General features: G+C 38.5%; 1 protein-coding gene across 2 annotated transcripts in view; it reads right to left on the reverse strand.

Annotated features, from left to right (window-relative positions):
- The window catches only part of CDH18 (cadherin 18), a 310,510-nt gene that overhangs the window by 48,108 nt on the left and 239,555 nt on the right, over window positions 1-22,847 (reverse strand). For both annotated transcript variants that reach the window (XM_070747111.1, XM_070747112.1), the window contains 2 exons: window positions 19,930-20,117; window positions 12,767-13,020 (listed from right to left, as the gene is read on the reverse strand). In XM_070747111.1, the coding sequence (XP_070603212.1) occupies window positions 12,767-13,020; window positions 19,930-20,117 (442 nt within the window). The remainder of the gene's footprint in view (window positions 1-12,766; window positions 13,021-19,929; window positions 20,118-22,847) is intronic.

Consider the following 22,847-nt stretch of genomic DNA (forward strand, 5'->3'; position numbering starts at 1 on the left):
TCAGATGTTGGTGAAGCTGTTTTCATTAGATCATACATCCCCTTTCATCCCCTTTGCAGAAGACTTTTCGCACAGATGATGGAAGCCTGCAGGAGCACGAGGTCACAGTCCCAAAGGCTTCCATCTCCTTTGCAAAAGGCTTTTGGTGCAGAAGACAGAGGCCACCAGGAACACAATCTCACGCCACTGTCATTCCCTGGACAAGCTTTTTCCAAAGGGGACAGAAGAACACAAGATTTAAAGAAGACAGCTTTACCTGCATCTGAGAAGTTGGTCATGTTTCTGCTACCAAGCTCTGTTGATCTTCAAATGGTAAGTGTGAAGAAGGCAGAAGCAGCTCTGGAGACCCCTAAGGGATGGGAAGGGGAACACGAGATATCTCAATTGGTATGGGGAGCCCTTGAGTGGCCAGAGGCAAATGGCTTTTCTTGCATTAGGTCCTCCATGGTCTTACCCTTCTTTGAGGTACCTCATTAACACTTAATGACCCATGCATTCAATTAATGAATTAATGAATGCATTGGGGAGAGGAGGGATGGGGTTCATTCATTCAATGTGTTTCAATTAATGTTACAACCCTAATGGGCAGACTCCATTATAGTCGTAACTTGAGAACAACCTATAGTATGACTCATTCATTATAAAAAAATATTTTATTTATAGAAATCACTATAAATCTACTTCGTTCACTTAAACAGGTCATCTTATATTTTGCAGGTGAAAATAAACCATCAGAAACGTAGTATTATGGACAGAACTTTAATAATCCCAACCAGATCAAAGACAAAGATACAATATTTATGAAAAATCTTATTTATGAAGAATTTAGAGACCAGTAACCACATGCAAGCTAAGATTTTAAACCAAGCTATGCATATCTGAACCAATTTATTGAATTCAGGGTGTTCCTTATTTTCCAATTTTGAAAGAAAATAACTCATTCATGTAGAAGCTGGTCAAAGTAGAGTGAACAGAGACCAGAAATATTTTTCTCAAGTGGGTAATTCATTATTAATAAGAAAATATACCATTAAGGACTGAAGCACATAGCAAAAAAGAAAAGGATTTTAGCCAGCAAGGATACTATTGAAGTGTAAATGCAAGCTTTGGATACACTGGATATATGTATACCTGAAGTGCTTAGTTGTACCTGCATAAGTGTGATCAATTATGTACTATTGGAAGCAGGGGAGTTGCCCTTACAAATATTAATAGCTGAAACATTGTAATATTTCTTGCTGACTGCAATGATTAAGAATCAATCCTGCTTCCTAATAATACAGATATGTCAGGCTAAAGCAAAGAGTGGATCAAAAGTTGGAACAGAGTGTTGAAGTAGAATATCTGAACAATATCGATCCTAGTATAACAGAATAGATATGTGTGATGCAAACCAGAATGAGATAAGACTGCAGTTCATCATAGCTCCCAGGTAAAACTAACTGGAGAGATCCCCCCACCCATTTTAACTGCAGGAGCAGGCAACTTAAGAAAGAACATCTATCACTTCATACTAGGTAATACTGCACAGCAATTAGATGAGATGGAAAGCCAGAGGCAGCAATAACACTGTCCTATGTGCTTCACTAACTTCTCATAAAAGGAACACTTTGAAGAGCACATACAGCTGTTTGAAATTTTGCAGCTTCTTGAATTTGGCATATCCTTTCTACCTTGCCCAGAAAAACAGCTGGTGCATTGTATCCAAAAAGGAACAGAATAATATAGTTTATGCTTCATGTTGAAATGTATCCTGCACTGGAAATGTCTCTGCTTCTAGCTGTTAAAAAACACAACAAGAAAGCAATTTCTAACAGACTAACCTACATGTTGCTGTGTTTGCCATCACAGTAGTGACAATAATGAACATTACAAAAAGAAATATAGACTCCGCTGGTATTGTGTAGTGCTCAATTTAATTTTATTAAAACCTTTTGCATAATTTTAAAAGCCATCTCAAACTATTGGTTCATACTTCTGCAAAAGTCACTTATTGCTTTTCATAAAGCCCAGTGGCCAAGGAAAACAAAAGTGCATGGAATTGAGTTTGTCCTCCTTTGCTTTTGGCACTTCTGCCAGTCTATTGTTTTGTCCCTTTAAATACTTTTGACAGAAAAAAAAGCATTTTTCAATTGTAACTTGGATAGGAACATGGAACAATAGAGTTGGAAGGGATCTTGGAAGTCTTCTAGGCCTGCCTGAGTAGGAGAACCTATTCCAGTGATGGCGAACTTATGGCATGGCGGCCAAAGGTGGCACGGAGCCATAGCTGCTGGCATGTGAGCTGTTGTCCTAGCTCAGCTCCAACGTGTGCCGGCACTTTTGGCTTCCAGAGAGACTCTAGAGCAGTGATTCTCAACCTTTCTAATGCTGTGACCCCTTAATACAGTTCCTCATGTTGTGGTGACTCCCAAGTTTATGTCTAGTGCCAATTCTCCCAACAGAACTTTAAGCTGATTGGTAGGAAGGTCAGAGGGACACCCCACTGTAAACGCCTGATTGGTCGGATTGTAAAAATATGTTCCAAGGCGCAAGAATAGAAGCTTTAGGTCCTAACACCATGGGAAATTTGTCTTTTCCCATGGTCTTAGGCGACCCCTGGTAAATGGTCATTTGACCCCCAAAGGGGTCCCGACCCCCGGTTGAGAATGAGGGATGGGGAAGGACATTTTTAACACCCCCCCCCCGGCTCCAGGGAAGCATTTTGAGCCTGGGGAGGGCAAAACATGAACCTACTGGGCTCACCAAAAGTTGGAAAACAGGCCATTTCCGACCTCCAGAGGGCCTCCGGGGGGGTGGGGGAAGCTGTTTTCATCTTCCCCAAGCATTATGAGTGTGGGCACTTGTGCATGTGTGATAGCATGCCCCCACGCTCTTTCGGCACCTAAGGGGAAAAAAAAGGTTCGCCATCACCGCCCTATATCATTTTAAATAAATAATTCTTCGGGTCATTTTGAAAGCCTCTAATGATGAAACACCCACAGTTTCTGAAGGCAAGCCTTTCCACTGGGTAATTGTTCTCAATGTCAGGAAATTTATCCTTGGTTCTAGGTTGCTTCTCTCCTTGTTTAGTTTCCATCCATTGTTTCTCATCTTGCTTTATGGTCTTGGAAAATAGTTTGACCCCTTGTTTTTGTAGGAATCCCTCAAATGTTGGAACACTACTATTGTGTCACCCCTAGTCCTTCTTTTCATTATACTAGATATACCCAATTCCTGTTAAAAAAAACATTTTGTACATGGCATCAGTGATAGCATTGTTTTATTTTGATCATTATTTATTTATTTATTTTTGTTGCCATGAATGAAGTGGTGTAGAAGTTAATAACAATCAAATAAATGTGCTGTGGTATAACATAACTGAGTTTTTAAAAAAAATCCCAAGAAAATTATATGGATAATAATAACAATGAACACATCATAATGTGAAAGACAACCAGTATATGCATAACTGTATTGTGTAGACCAGATAATATTCTCCTTACATACATGATGTTGAACTGCATAGTAGGCAGATCAGGCAAGATGAAGCTTACAGAATACAGAAGGATAAGAGTTGGTAGGGACCTTGGAGGTCTTCTAGTCTAACCACCTACTCAAGCAGGAGACCTTTATCATTACAGACAAATGATGGCTGTTCAATCTCTTCTTAAAAGTCTCCAGTGATGTAACAACCACAATTTCTGTTCTACTGATTAATTGTTCCCTCTGTTAGGAACTTTTAATTATAGGATTGCTTCTGTCCTTGATTAGTTTTCATCCATTGTTTCTTTTCTTGCCTTCTGATATTGTGGAAAATAGGTTGTCTAATAATAGAAAATAGCTACGTAATGAGACTTGAAAGCAAAGACCAGATATTTTTTGAGGTGTTAATGGAGCAGAATGTGGAGATTACAGACAGTGCATAATAAAATCACCTGCATTGTTATCAGACCCTGCAATCCTGCAGAAAAATAATATAATTCACACTAGTTTTCTAATTCCTATATATTATTTCAAGAGGTTATATAGCCTCTAACCTTACTTTAACTGGAGCTCTTTTGCATTCTTTTGTTTGGGAGTTCAGTGATCACCATAGTCATGCATGCCAATTAAATTAATTTGATGGCATCTATCTCCAAATGCTGGGGTTACTGAAGAGAACAATTTTTCTCCACAACAGAATGTTAAAGACTGCCAGTATAAGTATAACTTTAACAGCAGAATTGTAACAAAAAATATGACAACTATTTTACAACCATCAAAAAGGGACAATTAAATAAGTGATCTCATATTATACTTAAGGCCATATGTACAGACTCTAAAACAATTTAATAAAAACACAAACCACAAAATATAACAGTTAACACATTCTTTGCCTGAACAAGGGATATTTTTCAGTCCAAGCTACTTTCACTTTTAAAATCTTCATCAATACATTCAGATTAGCTTTTGTCAAATAAGCAATAGGAAACTAACACCTTAGAAGCAAATTCTGGAAAATCCTTAGTTATGAAGACACTTTACATCAGGGGTGTCAAACTTAATTTAATTGAGGGGCGCATCAGGGTTGTGTTTGATCACTGCAGGCCAGAGCGGACATGGCCTGGGTGGGCGTTGCTACATTGATGTCATTCATGTTGAGGGTGCTTGTAGTGGCCTGAGTGCTCTGCTAGTGAAAACAGGCTCCTGAGCTCTGTTTTCAGTTGCAATGGCCCCCTGCAACCCTCTGCCAGTGAAAATGGAGCTTGGGAGGGCCACGTGTGTGAGCTCCATTTTCACTAACTGTGGGTTGCAGGAGGTCGTTACAGCCAAAAACAGAGCTTACCTTATAGCTAAGTGTGAAGCTATAAATCTCTCTTACAAACAAAATGTTTAAAAAGCAACATCATCTACATTGCTAAAATATTCTGAAAATTTCTACTCTGAAGGGGGGGGGATCTTCTCACCATTCCATCATAACTTTAGGTTGCTGATCCAAAACCAAAAAGGGTTGATGTGGACCCAGACACTTTAATTACGTAACTGCAACTTTGCTTTTCTATCTTTAATTGCTTTAGGAAGGATGATTGCAAAGCTCAAGGAGGAGAATAATTTTCCTCTTCCTAGCTATTACTCTTCCTCTTTTAAGTGGTCTATTGCACTGGAATTTGACTCCAGAAGAATCTTGCATTGATTCCAATGGACTTCAGTCAATACCACTAACAAAATATTTGGGAAAGTACTGTTTTGTCATATGCTATTCATTCTGAACAATGAGGTACTTGTAAGAACACATCGAATCCTTGGAAGAAAATCCCCACCCATGATAGACACTGCCTTTGAATTTCCTTCAAATAGCTTTTAGCCTGATAACCAGAAAGGAATCATTCTCAAGGCTTTGTTCCAGATGTAACCAAAGTACCATACACACTTTTATTGCTAAAGGATAGTCCATATATGAAGACACATGTTTAAAAAAGTCTGCTATGCAAGAAATGTTTAATATTCAAAGCAATAACTCCTGTTAAAGTATAACCTAAAGTGTTTTAAGAAGGAGATAGACCACCTTCTACCACATAGATTTCAGTGACTGGTAAGGGCCCACAGAGTTGATCTTATCTGGGTCCCATCAGCTAAACAGTGTTGGCTGGTGGGTCCACGAAGGAGGGCCTACTCTGTGGCTGCCCCAGCTCTCTGGAACCAGCTACCTCTTGAGATCCAGACCATCCCCACCCTTTTGGCCTTCCGGAAAGCTGTAACGACCTGGCTTTTCTGACAGGCCTGGCACCGTTGAACTTATGGGGGTAACCAGTGAGATCCAGCCATGAATGGTATGCAGGGATTTAACAGTTTTAACTGTAAATTGTTTTAATTTTTTTAGAGGTTTTGTATTATGATTGTTGTTTTATATTCCTGTTGTAAGCTGCTTAGAGTCCCTAGAGAATTAGGTGGCATAGAAGATAGATAGATAGATTAGATAAGATAGATAGATAGATGGATGGATGGATGGATGGATGGATGGATGGATGGATGGATGGATGGATAGACAGACAGACAGACAGACAGACAGATCAGATAGACAGACAGACAGACAGATAAAATAATAACTTGATAAATGACAACTGTGTACTATCTGATAACAAACATTTTTACTTTTGCAAGTTAAACTCTTCTTTGAATTCATAAAAATGTAATGCTGTTATAATAGATTCATGGTAATTATTCAGTTGTAATCTTGAGAATACCAAGCACAAAATATATGCTTTAATTAATATCAATATCTACATGCCTGTGAAAACACAATTAAATTTAGAAATGGATCTTTTCCATACTGTTAAAGAACTCACAACTATTTTATGATAAAAAGGATTAGGCTTCCCAGCATAAATCTAGAAGGATTTGGGTTCATTTTGCTTAAAGGGTTTATTCTAATCCTACCTTGAAATTATTTATCCTTGGAATTTACCCATTTGGAAAAAGCAACATAATCTTTATTTTAGTTGAAACAAAACAAAACAAAACCTTCTTTCAGAAGGATTATGCTTAAAAATTAACATCAATTCTATTATATTAGGTTAAATGTACAATTTGTATATCTATTTGGAAGGATGCTAAATTCAGCAAAGCAGATTTCTTAGTAGGTGGGTTTTGGATTGCAGCTTTAAGTGTTCATTGAAGGAGAATAAGTATTTCTGGAGAGGCAAAATGCAGATTCACATTTGGAAACTTAACACGCTCTGTTTCCAAAATTTGCCTCATTGCAGAGCTCCACACTGGAATGATTTCCTGATTTGTGGTATCATACTGCCTCATCTTAAATGCTATGATCCTTAACAGCACAAAATGAATCTTTAGAGATTATGGCATTCATCATTTACAAGACCTCGTATTCTTGTATATAATACAAGATAACATAAATTCCCTTAGTTTAATATTCTTCCCCTGGAAGGGAAGGTAGAGACGAAATGGAATTCAATCAGCAACATGGTTCTGAGCAGGAATGCCTGCCCTCCTATAGTAAGATGAGTCAGATGGGATAAGTTACAGACTTGCATTATACCCCAAATTAAAAGCCAAAATTAAATGACATTGTGATTCAGTGCAATTTGTGAATGCCTTGGTGTTCTCTGAGCTTGGTTGTTTGCTTACAGGCATGTCATTACATAGCTAGGTAACATCATAATATATGAGATTTTTCCTGCTAGTGTTGGTAAGGATATGGTATTGTCCTTTGTAGTTTCCTCGATTGGGGTATTGTTTTCTGCTTGTTTGTCTAATGTCAATCCCTCCTTATCTGGGTGTTGTTTGTTGGAGAGGATCTGTTCTGGTCTTTTTATTTCCTTCATAGTTTTTTTATTGACTTTTTTTGAATGACATGTAAATATGGTTTATCTCTATGTCCATTTACAGTATGTCTAATTTGTCTGAATGACAATCTTCCAAGAATACCCCAGTTTTGTTACAGTTGGCTTGCTCTAAGTTGCTAACAGTTTCCCAGTTGAAAATGATAAGTGGTTTAGTCTGTTTGTGCATTATATTGTTAAATCTTCAGTGTGTCTTCTGACTCTTATAGATGCACTTTGTTCATTTTCTGCCCATCTGTCCTACATAGCTACAGTCCTTCAACCATATTCTGCAACAACAAAAGCACAATTTATGGACTACAAATAAAAGAACCATTTTCCAACAGCGACCACAGCATGATTAACTTCAGCCTCAACCAATGCCACTCCAGGAATCACCCTAATAATGTGACACCCAAGTACAACTTTAAAAAAGCCAACTATGAACTCATAGACGTCGATCTCTCAACTCTTGATTGGCAAACTCTATTCTCTGGCAGTAACACTGCCAATGACTTCTACAACATATTCTTGTTTGAAGTCAAAAGAATTGTCAGACTACATGTACCAATAATAACTACCATACGCAAGAAAACCAACCTACCCATCTCAATAAGAAAACTACAACCCCCCCCCCCAAAAAAAAAAAATATCTCTGGCGGAAAAACAAAAAAGGCCATGTAGCTTAACTTCAAAAGCCGCTACAGAATGCTTCAACTATCAGAACAAACAAGAGGAAAACCTCCTGCGCACCAAATCCAGCCGTGCTTTCTACAACTTTGTAAATAACAAACTCAAGGACTCAAGACCCATCCCAGCACTAAAAGGACCCAACAACAAAGAATGATACGATGAATCAACCAAAGCTAATCTCTTCAAAACATTATTTTGTTCAGTCTTTTTAAACAGCAACGGCTCCTCCTCAAAATTTCCTAATTGCACCTCGAACACTCACAACGACTTAACACAGACAGACTTCACAGAAGATAATGTTGAAAAAGGACTACATGACCTTAAACCTTCTTTATCAATTGGGGCTGATGGTCTACGTGCATACTTCCTAAAAAAGCTCTCAACAGACATAGCCGAACCACTAAGCATAATCTTTAAAAAATCTTTCAGGACTAGCTCACTACCAAAGCTATAGTTGCAAGCAATGGTCATTCCCATCTTCAAAAAAGGAAAACCCAATCTAGTTGAAAACTACAGACTAATCGCTCTATGTTGCATCACATGCAAATTCATGGAATCAACCAATCAATTTCTCTCTAACTAGAAATTAACAACCTACTCTCTAACAAACAATTTTGTTAGAAAAAAAAATCTTGTAACCTGCAACTCCTTCACTGCAAAAACATATGGACTATACATCTCAATCAGGGCAAATCAAGAGATGTAATTTACATTGACTTCAGTAAAGCCTTCAACTCAGTGGTTTATGACAAACTACTTTTAAAACTCAAATCCTACGGCACGTCAGGATCCCTCCATAGCAGGTTAACTGCATTCCTATCAAACAGACAACAAGTTTTCAAAATAGGGAGCACCATATCTAATCCTGTTCCAGTTAACAGTGGCATTTCCCAAGGCAGCGTAGTTGGACCAACACTCTTCATACTCTATATTAATGACCTTTGCAATCACATTACAAGCAACTGTGTTCTCTTTGCTGACAATGTAAAACTTTTCAACACCACTGATAACACAGCTACTCTCCAAAAAGATCTTGACTTTGTGTCTGAGGGGTCAAACATCTGGCAACTCCAAATCTCAACCAAAAAAATGCTTGGCCCTACACATTGGCAAAAAGAACCAAAACACCAAATATAAGCTGAACAAAATGACCCAAGTGCCAATGCCCACTGCAACAACATTGCCAAAAAAGTTTCAAGAGTTGTTAACCTAATCCTACATAGCTTCTGCTCTGGTTATTTCACACTACTAACCAGAGCATACAAAACTTTCACCAGATCAATCCTTGAATACAGGTCATCTGTCTGGAACCCACACGGCATTCCAGACATAAATACTCTAGAAAATGTCCAGAGATACTTTACTAGAAGAGCCCTCCACTCCTGCACTTGCAACAGAATACCCTACACAACTAGACATACAATCCTTGGTTTAGAAAGCTTAGAACTATGTTACCTTAAACACGACCTAAGCATAGCCCATAAAATCATCTGCTGCAATGTCCTTCCTGTCAACAACTACTTCAGCTTCTACCACAACAACATACGAGCATACAACAGATACAAACTTAAAGTAAACCACATCAAACTCAACTGCAGGAAATACGACTTTAGTAACTGAGTAGTTGATGCATGAAACTCACTACCAGACTCTGTAGTATCATCACCTAACCCCCAAAACTTTACTTTTAGACTATCCACTGTTGACCTTTCCTGATTCCTAAGAGGTCAGTAAGGGTCATGCATAAGTACACCAGCATGCCTTCTGTCCTCTGTCTCAATGTTTCTCTCTTACTAGTATCATGTATATGAAGAATGTTATATCTTTGTATACTATCAATACAAACAAACAAACAAACAAACAAACAAACAAACTGTATATTACTGCAATTTGTCAGTCCAGCCACGGTTTTAATTCTGTAACAATATTGTGAAATATCATGTACTGCTGTATTCAAAGCACAACAACACACAAAAAAACCCCTCTGTCAGTAAAATATATAAATTTTTGATCCGTTATGAGACAGAAGTGGAAATTATAAAAGAGAATATGATAAGCTGGGGAATGAATTTTGGCTACACAATTGAACTAGAAAAATGGGGAAAATTATGGATTAACAATTGGCAGATGACAAGATCGACCGCATTCAAGAAAAACCAATTAAAAATGTTCTACAGGTGGCACCTATCGCCAGAAAGACTTGCAAAAATGTTCCCAAAAACCTCTCCAATATGTTGGAAGTGTAAAAAAGAAAGAGGCACGTTCTACCACCAATGGTGGACATGCACACAGGCAAAAATGTTTTGGAATAAAATAACAAATTGGTTAAAAGAAATAGCAAATGAAGAAATCGAAAAAAAACCAGAATTATATTTATTGGGTATTTTTAATTAAAAAAATAGAAAAAGAAGTAAGATACCTAGTTATACATATACTAACAGCTGCCAGAATAGTATATGCCCAACAGTGGAAAACAGCTAAAATACCGGAAGAAAACATAATAATGAAAAAAATACTAGAGTGTGCGGAGATGGACAGGCTATCCAAAAGATTAGAGGGAAAAGAAGAATCAGATTACTATAAAACATGGGCAAAATTTTATGATTGGCTAAAAGAAAGAAAGAAATAAAAATTTATGCAAAGCAACACGTCAAATAAAAGAATTCAAAAATTAATATTATGTTAAAGAAGTGTAATTCTCTGATCAAATATAAAAAAAAAAAAGTGGGGAAACTTTCATTTCCCAAATGTTGTATATATATGTTTTTACGTATGTTTTTTTCCCTTTGTCTTGTATGTCACATTTGTAAAATAAAAATAATAATAATAATAATAATAATAATAATAATAATAATAATAATAATAATAAAAAACAACCTCTGTCAAACCAGATATGGGACATTGAGTTTCTAGTTACATGCAGCAGGGCTGGGTTCCTCCCGGTTCAGAACAGTTTGGGCGAACAGGTAGCAACCCACTAGTGATGTCGCAATGATGTCACTGACCCATTTTGGTCAGTGGTGATCTGTGAGTGCCACCGTCTTTTTTTCTATTTTTGTTTTTAAATTTTACATTTTTTTTCTTTTGAGTATGCACAGAAGCAAAGTTTCCAGCACGTGGTATGGGAGGAAGTGAACCGGCAGCAAATTAAGTAGGAACCCACCCCTGATATGTAGTATAATGATTTTAAACTTTCTTCCCCTAAATACGCATGGGTCCTTTAGGTATATAAATGATGCTTTCATTATAGCTGGTTTTATAGTTCAGTAATTAAGCAAATACTTGCATGTTGATTTCCAAGTCTACAAAAAATTTCAAAATGCTTCAATCCTTGAGTCAACCAGACTACAAAAAATGCTTTGTCACTATTAATAAAACAAACGTTCATACTTCTCCAGTGAATATGTACACACCCCCTTTGTAAAATAGTATTTTATTTTTAAAAAACCAACAACCCAGTTTATATGGAAGCCACCCAGAATTAAAGTATGCAACTATACCGTGTAAATGTTTTAAAATAAATATTGAATGAGATTTTTCCAACAATATGTTAAACTTTAGCCTACGAAAACCACAATGTCTGGATCTATAAATGCCATAAATCAAAACAAAACAAAACAAAACAAAACAAAACATATACATAAGATGAATAAACACCACCAAATAGTTCACTCCAGCATGTTCTGCCTAGGATTGTCTGTAAGTCCCAAGCAGAAATAATTTCTGTAGGGATCCTTTTATCCAAACATACACCTATAACTTTAACCTTAGATTGTCTACTGTTGACTTTATCCCATTCATAATAGGCTTCCCCACAACCCCCAACTTGGAAAAGGGATGGAAAGAACAGGCTGATAACTACTTGATAACCTTCATTTTTTGCTGTCCAAATTGTTACTTAAATACAGTGGTACCTCATCTTACGAACGCCTCTTCTAACGAACTTTTCAAGATACGAACCCGGTGTTTAAGATTTTTTTGCCTCTTCTTCCGAACTATTTTCACCTTACGAACCCAAGCAGCTGCTGCTGGGATGAAGGGGTTTCTTTTTTTCCCTTTTTTGAAGAAAGAAAAGGGAGGGGCTGCTTGGAGTAGGAAACATTTTGCAGAGAACAACCTGCTTACAAAGGAACTGAAAGGGTGTCTTTTTAAGAAAGAAAAGGGAGGAGGGAGGGGCAGCTTGGGGGAGGAAAAATTTTGCAGAGAACAACATGCTTGCAAAGGAACTGAAAGGGTGTCTTTTTAAGAAAGAAAAGGGAGGAGGGAGGGGCACCTTGGGGGAGGAAATTTTTTGCAGAGAACAACGTGCTTGCAAAGGCACTGAAACGGTGTCTTTTGAAGAAAGAAAAGGGAGGGGTGCCCCCCTTGCCTTTCTTCCTTCCCACTCACCCTTTAGCCTAGCCTTCCTTCTTCCACCCGCCCCCTTTAGCTGCTCCTCCCTGCCCTCTGTTCGCCTCCCTTCTAAAGTTTGGGATTTTCCTGAAGGATTTGCACGCATTATTTGCTTTTACATTGATTCCTATGGGAAACATTGTTTCATCTTACGAACTTTTCACCTTACGAACCTTCTCCTGGAACCAATTAAGTTCGTATGATGAGGTACCACGGTACTAGTCCATAAATAAAAAGTTTTAAGAAGTCTCAGGTCTACTTTTAAATTAGGAATGACATAGTCAACATTTCCATAGTTGGATCACAAGGAACACTTTATTCACTCCAGTTCATCACCCCACTCCCACTGTTATGAAGAGCTGTTAATACCATTGTACCTTACTAAGTTGTTAGCACTATCTGGATCTTGTGCTGTTACCGTGCCCACAGTAGTTCCAATTTTTGCATTTTCATAAACTTCCATGACGTAGGATGGAAGAGTGAATAACGGTGCCTCATCCACATCTCCAACAACAATCTTCAACATAGTCACATCTTTAAAGGGTCCTAAATGTGAGAAGCGGAAATCGAGGTGGGTATTTGCTCCTTCTATGTTAAGAGTATAGGATTTCTTTTTTTCATAGTTGAGTGGCTGTGGGAATAAAAAATAATGTTGCATTACTATGGAGAGTTGGTTTTTAATTTTCAGCATAAAATGTTTTTTTTCCCCATTACCTTATATGCATTGCCATGTATGTTTATAGCTGCTGTGACATTTAAAAACAGTTCCAATGGTAACAGCTCCCTTATTATAGTGGCAACCGCTCCTTAATTTGTGCTAGATTTATAGTACCTTTTGTTAATACTTCCTTTAGTTTAAAAACTCCACTTCCTTTGTGTGAAACTGTTGAACAAAATACTTCAGCTGTATTTGAACCTATTTAAGTCATTTTCTCTAAGAGCTCTTTTGCTCTGAAAAACTTCCAGTCTATCCCTTTTTCAATAGTACAGATTAATAATCCTCAGGTAGTTTTCAGCTGCAAATGTTGGCTTGTATTCATGCATTTTTTAAAAAAGATATATATATAATCAGAGGATAATCAGAACTGCAGAAAAAACAATTGCTGCCAACCTGCCTTCCATTGAGGATCTGTATACTGCATGAGTCAAAAAGAGGGCGGGGAAAATATTTACTGACCCCTCACATCCTGGACACAAATTGTTTCAACTCCTACCCTCAAAACGTCGCTATAGAGCACTGCACACCAAGACAACTAGACACAAGAACAGGTTTTTTCCGAACGCCATCACTCTTCTAAACAAATAATTCCCTCAACACTGTCAGACTTTCTACTAAATCTGCACTTCTATTCTACTAGTTTTTCTCATCATTCCTTTCACCCATTTCCTCCCATGTTGACTGTATGAATGTAACTCATTGCTTATATCCTAAGATTTTTATTAATATTGCTTCTTCATTGCTTATTTGACCCCTATGACAATCATTAAGTGTTGTACCACATGATTCTTGACAAATGTATATTTTATTTTATGTACGCTGAGAGCATATGCACCAAGACAAATTCCTTATGTGTCCAATCACACTTGGCCAATAAAAATTCTATTCTATTCTATTCTATTCTATATATATATTTCTACTTATGTGCTCTGTGAGGTGTGGTGTACAGCAGAGCTATGGGTTGAGCATTTAGTTGGTAAATCTGGAAATCTGTTACAGAAATATAGTAAAAAACTACAAAGGAGTGTGAAAGATAAACTAAGTACGCAATTTTTTCTGCCTTTTCCTGAAAAACAGTTTGAGTGAATCTTAAAAAAAAACCATGTACAGTGGCTTGGTTACTGGTCTTAGCATCTTTAGCACATGGTTGCATGTATTATTTTTGCTTGAGTTGACAATCCTTAGATTCAATTTTAAAAATCCCTAACTGGTTTATGGTTCTAATATCTCCTAGTGACCTTATGTGTAGCGGTGTTTAATAGCATGAGATCATCTTTTTTTCTGATGCCCAGTCTATATTTTCCTATTAGCCACAAAATAATTACATAATATATAGATTGAATAATAGTTTAAATTATTGAATAATTTAATGCTCCTTTGAACTAATTTTTGACAGATGAAAAATTAATTAGAGATGAGAGTGAATTATTTTAAAGCTATATAATGCCAAAAATCCCAGGTATTGATGAAAACTCACAAGTCAAATATTTATGAGATTCTTGCCTCTATTTCTTGTCAATATTTAATAATAATGTTTATGGCAGTTTGAGAGAAAATCTACTTACATAATAACATTAGTATGTACAGTACCTAAGATTAAGCCTGAATGTACATGTTCACATTCTCTTAACCACACATCTACTTGATTTAGGTCAAATAATCCAGCCCAAATCAAGTTCTAGCAATAGTATTAGCAATAGCACTTAGATTTATATACCACTTCACAGTGCTTTACAATCCTCTGTAAGCGGTTTACATAGTCAGCATATTGCCCCCAACAAAGCCCCTGCAGTTTACCTACCTTGGAAGGCTGGAAGGCTGAGACAGCCTTGAGCCTGGTGAGATTTGAACTGCCAAACTGCAGGCAGCAGGCAGGCTGCAGACCACTAACCACTGCGCCCACAAACCATTTTGCCACCATGGCTCTCATGCTTGCTTTTTTCAAGGGTCATTAGGGTCTTAATGTAATTCAGGGTCAGTCATCCCTGGGACTCCATGGGACTACATCACTACGGTAAATAAGCGCAGTGGTTAGAGTACAGTACTGCAGGCCATAGTTCCCTCTAAGCTGAGCAGTGAGCAATCGCTCACTTAAAAATCATCATCAACTCAGAGTTTTCCAAACCTGCCCAGAAGCCGAGAGGGAAAGAGTGAGAGGGAAGGAGAGAGAGAGGAAGAGAGACAAACAGATAGAAAAAAGAGAGGAAGGAAAAGAAAAAGAAAAAGAATGGGAGTAAGGAAGAGAGAAAGAAAATCAAAATTTGAAACTAGCTCAACTATTTAAGTGGCATTTTGATTTTGATAGAGTTGCCCTATTATGAGCTCACTGTTATAGATATACAGTACAGTATTTTATTTTGAAATTCTCTGAGGCAAAACAGGGTGTGTTTTTTATTTGTTTGTTTGTTTGTTTATTATTTCTGTGCCGCCCAGTCCCAAAGGGACTGCTGCTAGGACACTATACTTTTCCGCCCCCCCCCCCAAAAAAAAAATAAATTAGAGGGAACACTGCTGCAGGCTACTTCTGCTGATCACCATCTGCCAATAGTTTGGCAGATTGAATCTCACCAGGCTCAAGGTTGCCTCAGCCTTCCATTCTTACAAGGTCAGTAAAAATGAGAACCCAGATTGTTGGGGACAATATGCTGACACTATAAACTGCTTAGAGAGGGCTATAAAGCACCATGAAGCACTATATAAGTGTAAATGCTATTGCTATGGTAGCGGCACTGATTTTTAATATACAGTGATCCCCCGATTATCGCGAGGGTTCCGTTCCAAGACCCCTCGCGATAATCGATTTTTCGGGATGTAGTGGTGCGGAAGTAAAAACACCATCTGCGCATGCGCGCCCCTTTTTCCATGGCCGCACATGCGCAGATGGTGGAGTTTGCGTGTGGGTGGCGGGGAAGACCCAGGCAACGGGGAAACCCCATCTTCGGCTCCTCGCTGCTGCCGCGCTGCGGAGCAGATCAGCTGTTGGGCGGCCGAAGGAACCTTCCCTGGGTCTTCCCGCCGCCCAGGCAACGGGGAAATCCCATCTTCGGCTCCTCGCTGCTGCCGCGCTGCGGAGCAGATCAGCTGTTGGGCGGCTGAAGGAACCTTCCCTGGGTCTTCCCGCCGCCCAGGCAACGGGGAAACCCCATCTTCGGCTCCTCGCTGCTGCCGCGCTGCGGAGCAGATCAGCTGTTGGGCGGCTGAAGGAACCTTCCCTGGGTCTTCCCGCCGCCCAGGCAATGGGGAAACCCCATCTTCGGCTCCTCGCTGCTGCCGCGCTGCGGAGCAGATCAGCTGTTGGGCGGCTGAAGGAACCTTCCCTGGGTCTTCCCGCCGCCCAGGCAAAGGGGAAACCCCAAGATCACTTGCCGCTTGCCCATTCACCCGCCCGCCCGGCCGCTCCGCTTGCCCGTTCACCCACCCGCCCGGCCGCTCCGCTTGCCCATTCACCCGCCTACCCGGCCGCTCCGCTTGCCCGTTCGCCCGCCCGCCCGGCTGCTCGCTTGCCTGTTCACCCGCCCGCCCGGCCGCTCCGCTTGCCCGCCCACCCAGCTGCTCGCTTGCCCGTTCACCTGCCCGCCCGCCCGCTCGCTTGCCCGTTCACCCGCCCGCCCGCCCGCTCCGCTTGCCCGTTCACCCGCCCGCCCGGCTGCTCGCTTGCCCATTCACCCGCCCGCCCGCTCCACTTGCCCGTTCGTCCGCCCGCCCGCTCGCTTGCCCGTTCACCCGCCCGCCCGGCTGCTCGCTTGCCGCTCGAGAGCAAGAGGGGGAGAGATAGAGAAAGAGAGAGAAGGAAAGAAAGAGATGAGAGAGGGAGGAAGAGAGTGTGAGAGAGGAAGAAGCAAGATAGAGAAAGAGAGAGAGAAAGAAAGATGAGAAAGGAAGGGAGTGACGTCATCAGGTGGAAAAATCACGATATAGCGTTTCGCAAAGATCGAGATCGCGAAACTCGGGGGATCACTGTATTGCCATTTTGAATGAATCCTTGACTTTTTCTTCAACCAATTTGTTTCCTCAGTTATAAGAACCCCCCCCCAAAAATAAAAAATAAAAAAGGCTAAGCAAAACATGTTATGCCGTGCTGTGCATACTATTCTGTCTGCCACCCAAGCACACCCAAGCTTTCTAGATCTCTCAGGGTACTTAAATGGCTAGAGGTTCAGTGGGGAAATTCAGTAGCCATATAAAGCTGATTGATCAAACAATGCAATTAGCTGTTGAATGACATGAACATAGAAGGTTGAGGCGTAAATGTTCCCTACAAGGTCAATACTATGTAGAACTCATTTTGGATAAGGAAATAATGAATTGAACCAAGGAGGAGGGAAAGTAGAATGTGGCCAATATATCGTCAGGGTGCTTTGCATATGAAAGAGGAGTTAAATGTGATAATGCTCATTGAAAATTCACTTGAAGTTACTTATATTTATTTATGTATGTAATCTTCTCAAGGATCTATCTGGACAATACAGTTACCGTATAAGAAAGAAGGCAGAAGAGAGATTGTTACCTTAAATGCTGAAATTATCAATGCTTTTTTCAGATCAACCATGAAAATATGGATAATGTCAGTGACCATTATTTATTACTTACTCAGCCAGTCTAATGTTTTGTGCAATTTCTTGGGAAGCTGAAAGGCTTATATGCACTGAAAGATTTTCTCACTGACATTTTCATTTGCAGCTTATTATTACTTCCATAAACACACACACAGTGGAATATTAGCTTAATGTCCTCCTGTGAAATAAATATTGGTAGGTATACAGGACTATATACTTAAAGTATTCTTCACAAGTAAAATGTGAAATAGCAGGGTCTTGTCAAGTTATACATTCCTTGGTCATGACAGTCAAGAGTACCTTAAGGCTGAGGCCAAGTTAACCTACTAAAAGCCAGAGTAAACAGAAAAGAAGGTGGAAGGGGAGAGGTTAGTATTAGGATCCTACTCCGAACTCTGATTACAGAATAAGAGAAAGAAAAGCAGCAGATAGTGTGCACAGCTCCATTCTATACTTATTTTATTTTTTTCCTGTATGTCAACTGAATATTTAAGAGGATTGTATTTATGTGTAACAAAACAATAGATCGTCATCTTTAGATATAGCAGGCACTAATATAACAATTTATATGAATTCTTTTTTCATGGGTGAATCACCATCTTTTTTTGAAATTCTACAAGAAATGATTATTTATGCCAGAAAGAATTTTCATGAGTGTATGGGAGAACAGGACATCCGAATTAAGGTCTAGGACAACTTGCTGTGGCCAATTTGCCACAGTCATGGCCAACTCACCATGGGACAACCTGCCACAGGACAATTCATGTGGAATACCTTAAAGTGATAAATGTTATCCACCATGATTTCCTCTACTTTATTTCAATGGACATAAGGTTGAAGAAACAGTGGTGGATAATATTTATCACTGTTCACATGACTGTATTATCATATTATTTATCATATTTACATGACTGTAAACAGCATGTTGAATTGTCCCATAACCAGTTGTTTTGCAGCAAGTGGGACCATGGCAAGTTGCCTGTGCTGGGTTGGCTGCAAATTGGCCATTGCCAGTTGGCCATAATGAGATAGCCACAGCAAATCCACCACAGTAAGATGGCCATGGTGAGATGGCAGCAGCGAGTTGTCCCATTCCATATGGAATATGATACATTTTATAAGCAATTTCTTTTTAACAAGTTAGATTTATATCCCATTTTTTTGTTCAATTGCTCAGGATTACATAACTCTTTCCCTCTATTCCTACTTTTGCACAGAGGGGAGGGAGGGAAGGAGGGAGGGAGAGAGAGGAGGGGAATGAATGGACCCTAAATTAATAATCAAATGTATCCTCATGGTTGAGGATGGACTAGACCTACATACATAATTTTAGGATGAAGTTTTCATATTTAAAGCAGCACTCATCTATCTTTTCATTTCAATGGCAACCAAAGGTGTAAGAACCAATTAAAAAAATAAGGGGGGCAATAGGGAGAAGAAACTAGGAGGAATTTCTAGTTAGTTTCTTAAGCCCAATGGTGCATATAAACTACTATCCTATACTTGATTGTAAATGAATGAATGAATTGAGAGCAGACTTACACAAATAATGTACTTAAAAGGAAGAAAAAGAACTGGAAATAAAGAAGCTATTCATATAAAAACAAAAGAAAAAGAAAAGAAAAAGTTAAGAGAAGGGGTTGGTAAGGGAAAACCTATGAGAAGTGGAATTTTTGAGAGACCAAAGGAGAATGGATGAAAAGGGAAAGGTCAATAGAAATATTTTTTTAGAATTATAATTTTACAGTTAATCATGTCAACACTATTAGTTGTATATAAATGTGTACAATTAATCAGCATAATTATCTTACTAAAATGTTTTAAAAAGTTAATAATTCTATATTAGATTGGAACATGATGGTTTGAATTAAATTTTGATGATGAAAGGAAAAAAGAATAAAGAAAAAAGGGAAATAAATTAGACAATAGCGGGTCAATGGTTGGAAAGTTATAAAATCTGAATGATTATTATTTTTCTTTATAAGATGATTCACTTCCCACTAGTCCCTTTTGTATTTTCTCAATTGGTCTGTCTCTGCACTGGAGATCAGTTAGAGGAAAATGATTTAGAAAATGGAACAGAATACACTCCAAAACTAGACAGATTTTGAACTCAGTTATGTTTCTTTTGAAATGGTATATTTCCAAACACACATCAGGAACAATTCTAGATTTAAACAAATATCTGGTTAGGTCCTAATTTGCCAAGGATTCTAGGATCTTTAATATATGTCACAAAGTAATATTTTGCAATTATTTTGCTTACCTTCTTCAAGGAAATAATTCCTTCCCGTGTTTCTTTTTCAGTTGATATAGAAAATATTCCAGAACCATCCCCATTTATGATACTGTATTTCATGTCTGCATTTGACCCTATATCTGCATCAGTGGCCTTGATTTTGCCTACAGCAGAACCAACCTGTGCTGATTCAGGAACATACAGCTGATAATGTTCTGAAAAAAAGAAAAATATAATGAGGTAGTGATACAGTTTAAGAAGGATTTCAAAATCAGCACAGAAGGTGCAAATTCAATGAAATACATGAAGCATAAATTGTATCATCAATTTATAGTATCTGTTCTAGACTGATTATAAAGATTGTGGGATACTGCTACTTGGAAGAATAAAATAACAAAATTAAGAATTCTAACAAATCAATGTATACATATGTACATACCATCATCAATGAAACCATCATCATGCATTCCACCTTTTATTTTCACCTGGGGATGAAGCAGTGTGTTTCAAAATGTGGCTACAGATTTTTCTAAACCCTAACCAAAATATATATCCAGGCAATGAGTTACCTGCAGGTCTTTTACACCATCCAAATTAACAAAACACAATTGGTGTGTTCAGCATGCTATGCCAAAATACGAAAATCACATTATGATTAAACATGATGGTCTTGTTCAGAAAATATGCAAGGACAATGGCTAGCTTTCCACACAAATCCTGTTAAATAACCCTGTAAGTTACCAAAATGTATTTGTTTATACAAGTTGTAGAGTCCAAGAACTAGCAGAATGTTTTCCACGATCGATCCGTCCGTCCATCCATCCATCCATCCATCCATCTATCTATCTTTTGGATTTCTAAGCCGCCCTTCTCCGTAGACTCAGGGCATCTTACAAAACAGGAATAAATACAAAAAGGAACACGTAAGAAACCCAAACGTTAAAACTAATCAAAATCCAATCCAAAACTCCCAATTTTTAAAAGTAACCATCCACATTCATTCCATATTTGTATATATAAAAATTGATATTTGTATATCAGTTACCAATAAATCTTGTTGAAATAAAATTTACGCTGGGTACCAAAGCACAATGATAAAAAGAAAGTTAACTCTCAAAGAAAGTAATCTCAGGATATTTCTTTTGTAAGAAGTATGTCATTTCAAGAAGAAAACTTGTAGTGCCTCTAAAATCCCAAATTATTCTGCCCAAAGATTAAAAGAACATGCAAATCTTGCTAGAGTTATGCTACATAAATGAGGAGTTAGAATCTCATGAACTCGAAATTCAAGAAAATTCAAACTCACCCACAGAAACATTGTGGATAAAAATTGCAGGACAAGAAACTAATCTGACGTTAGGGATCTGCTATCACCCTCACAACCAAACTCCAGAGGCAGATTGCTATTTGGAAAATGAATTTAAGGAGACCTCAAAAAGAAATAAGGTAGTCATAATGGGGGACTTCAACTATCCCTGAATAGATTGGGTAAATTCTTGTTCTTCACATGAAAGAGAGACAAGGTTCCTCGACATGTTAGCTGATTATTCCCTTGAGCAGATGGTCATGGAACCAACCAGGGGAAAGGGGATCCTGGACTTGGTTCTAACTGATGCACAGGATTTGGTTCATGTCTTTGTAACCGAACCCATAGGAACCAGCGATCACAACACAATAACCTTCAACTTAACCATGGATAGCAAATTGTCAGTGAAAACAAACACAGAGACCTTAAACTTTCACAAAGGGAATTTCACCAAAATGAGGAAAATAGTAAAGAAGAAACTAAAAGGAATAGTAAAAAAAGCCAAATCCATCCAAAATGCTTGGAAACTGTTTAAAAATACATTAGAATAGGCTCAACTCAAATGCATTCCTAAAAAAAGAAAGAGGACTGGAAAATCTAAGAGGATACCAGTATGGCTTACAAATGAGGTAAAGGAGGTTATTGGAAAGAAGAAAAACTCATTTAAGAAATGGAAGGCTCTTCCTACCGAGGAGAACAGGAAGGATCACAAACTCTGGCAGACCAAATGCAAGGCAATAGTCAGGAAAGCCAAGAGAGATTTTGAGGAGCATATAGCAAAGAATATTAAAAATAATAACAAAAACTTTTTTAAGTACATCAGAAGCAGGAACCCAACCAGAAAAACAGTTGGGCCACACAATGACAATGGTCAGAAGGGGATATTCAGAAAAGACAAGGAGATTGCTGAGAGGCTAAGGAGGTTGCTGAGAGGCTAAATGACTTCTTTGCCTCCATTTTCACTGAGGAGGATAGAGAGCATTTGTCTGCCACTGAATTAGTTTTCTCAGGGAGGCAATTAGAAGAATTAAACCAGATAGAGATAAACAAGGAAGATGTTTTTGCATGCCTTTCTAAACTAAAGGTCAACAAATTGCCAGGTCCAGACGGCATCCACCCTAGAGTTCTCAAGGAACTCAAGTGTGAAATTGCTAAACTTCTAGCTAAAATATATAATCTTTCTCTAAGATCAGGCACTGTACCTGAGGATTGGAGGGAGGCAAATGTAGCCCCGATCTTCAAGAAAGGATCCAGAGGTGATCCAGGAAATTATAGACCAGTCAGTTTAACCTCAGTTCCAGGCAAAGTGATGTAAACCATTATTAAAGATAAAATTACAGGGCACATAGAAAAACAGGCATTGCTGAAAGAAAATCAACATGGTTTCTGCAAAGGCAAATCATGTCTTACTAACTTGTTCGAATTCTTTGAGGGTGTAAATAAACACATAGATAAAGGGGACACAGTTGATATTGTATATTTTGACTTTCAAAAGGCTTTTGACAAAGTCCCTCAGCAAACGCTCCTAAAAAAGCTGGCTAAATTGTAGGAAGCAAAGGGTGGCAATAAATGGACAATTCTCTGGGTGGAAAGAAGTGAGAAGTAGTGTACCCCAAGGTTCAGTTTTGGGACCTTTACT

This window comes from Erythrolamprus reginae, chromosome 3 (genome assembly GCF_031021105.1).
Source record: "Erythrolamprus reginae isolate rEryReg1 chromosome 3, rEryReg1.hap1, whole genome shotgun sequence".
Classification (NCBI taxonomy): domain Eukaryota; kingdom Metazoa; phylum Chordata; class Lepidosauria; order Squamata; family Dipsadidae; genus Erythrolamprus; species Erythrolamprus reginae.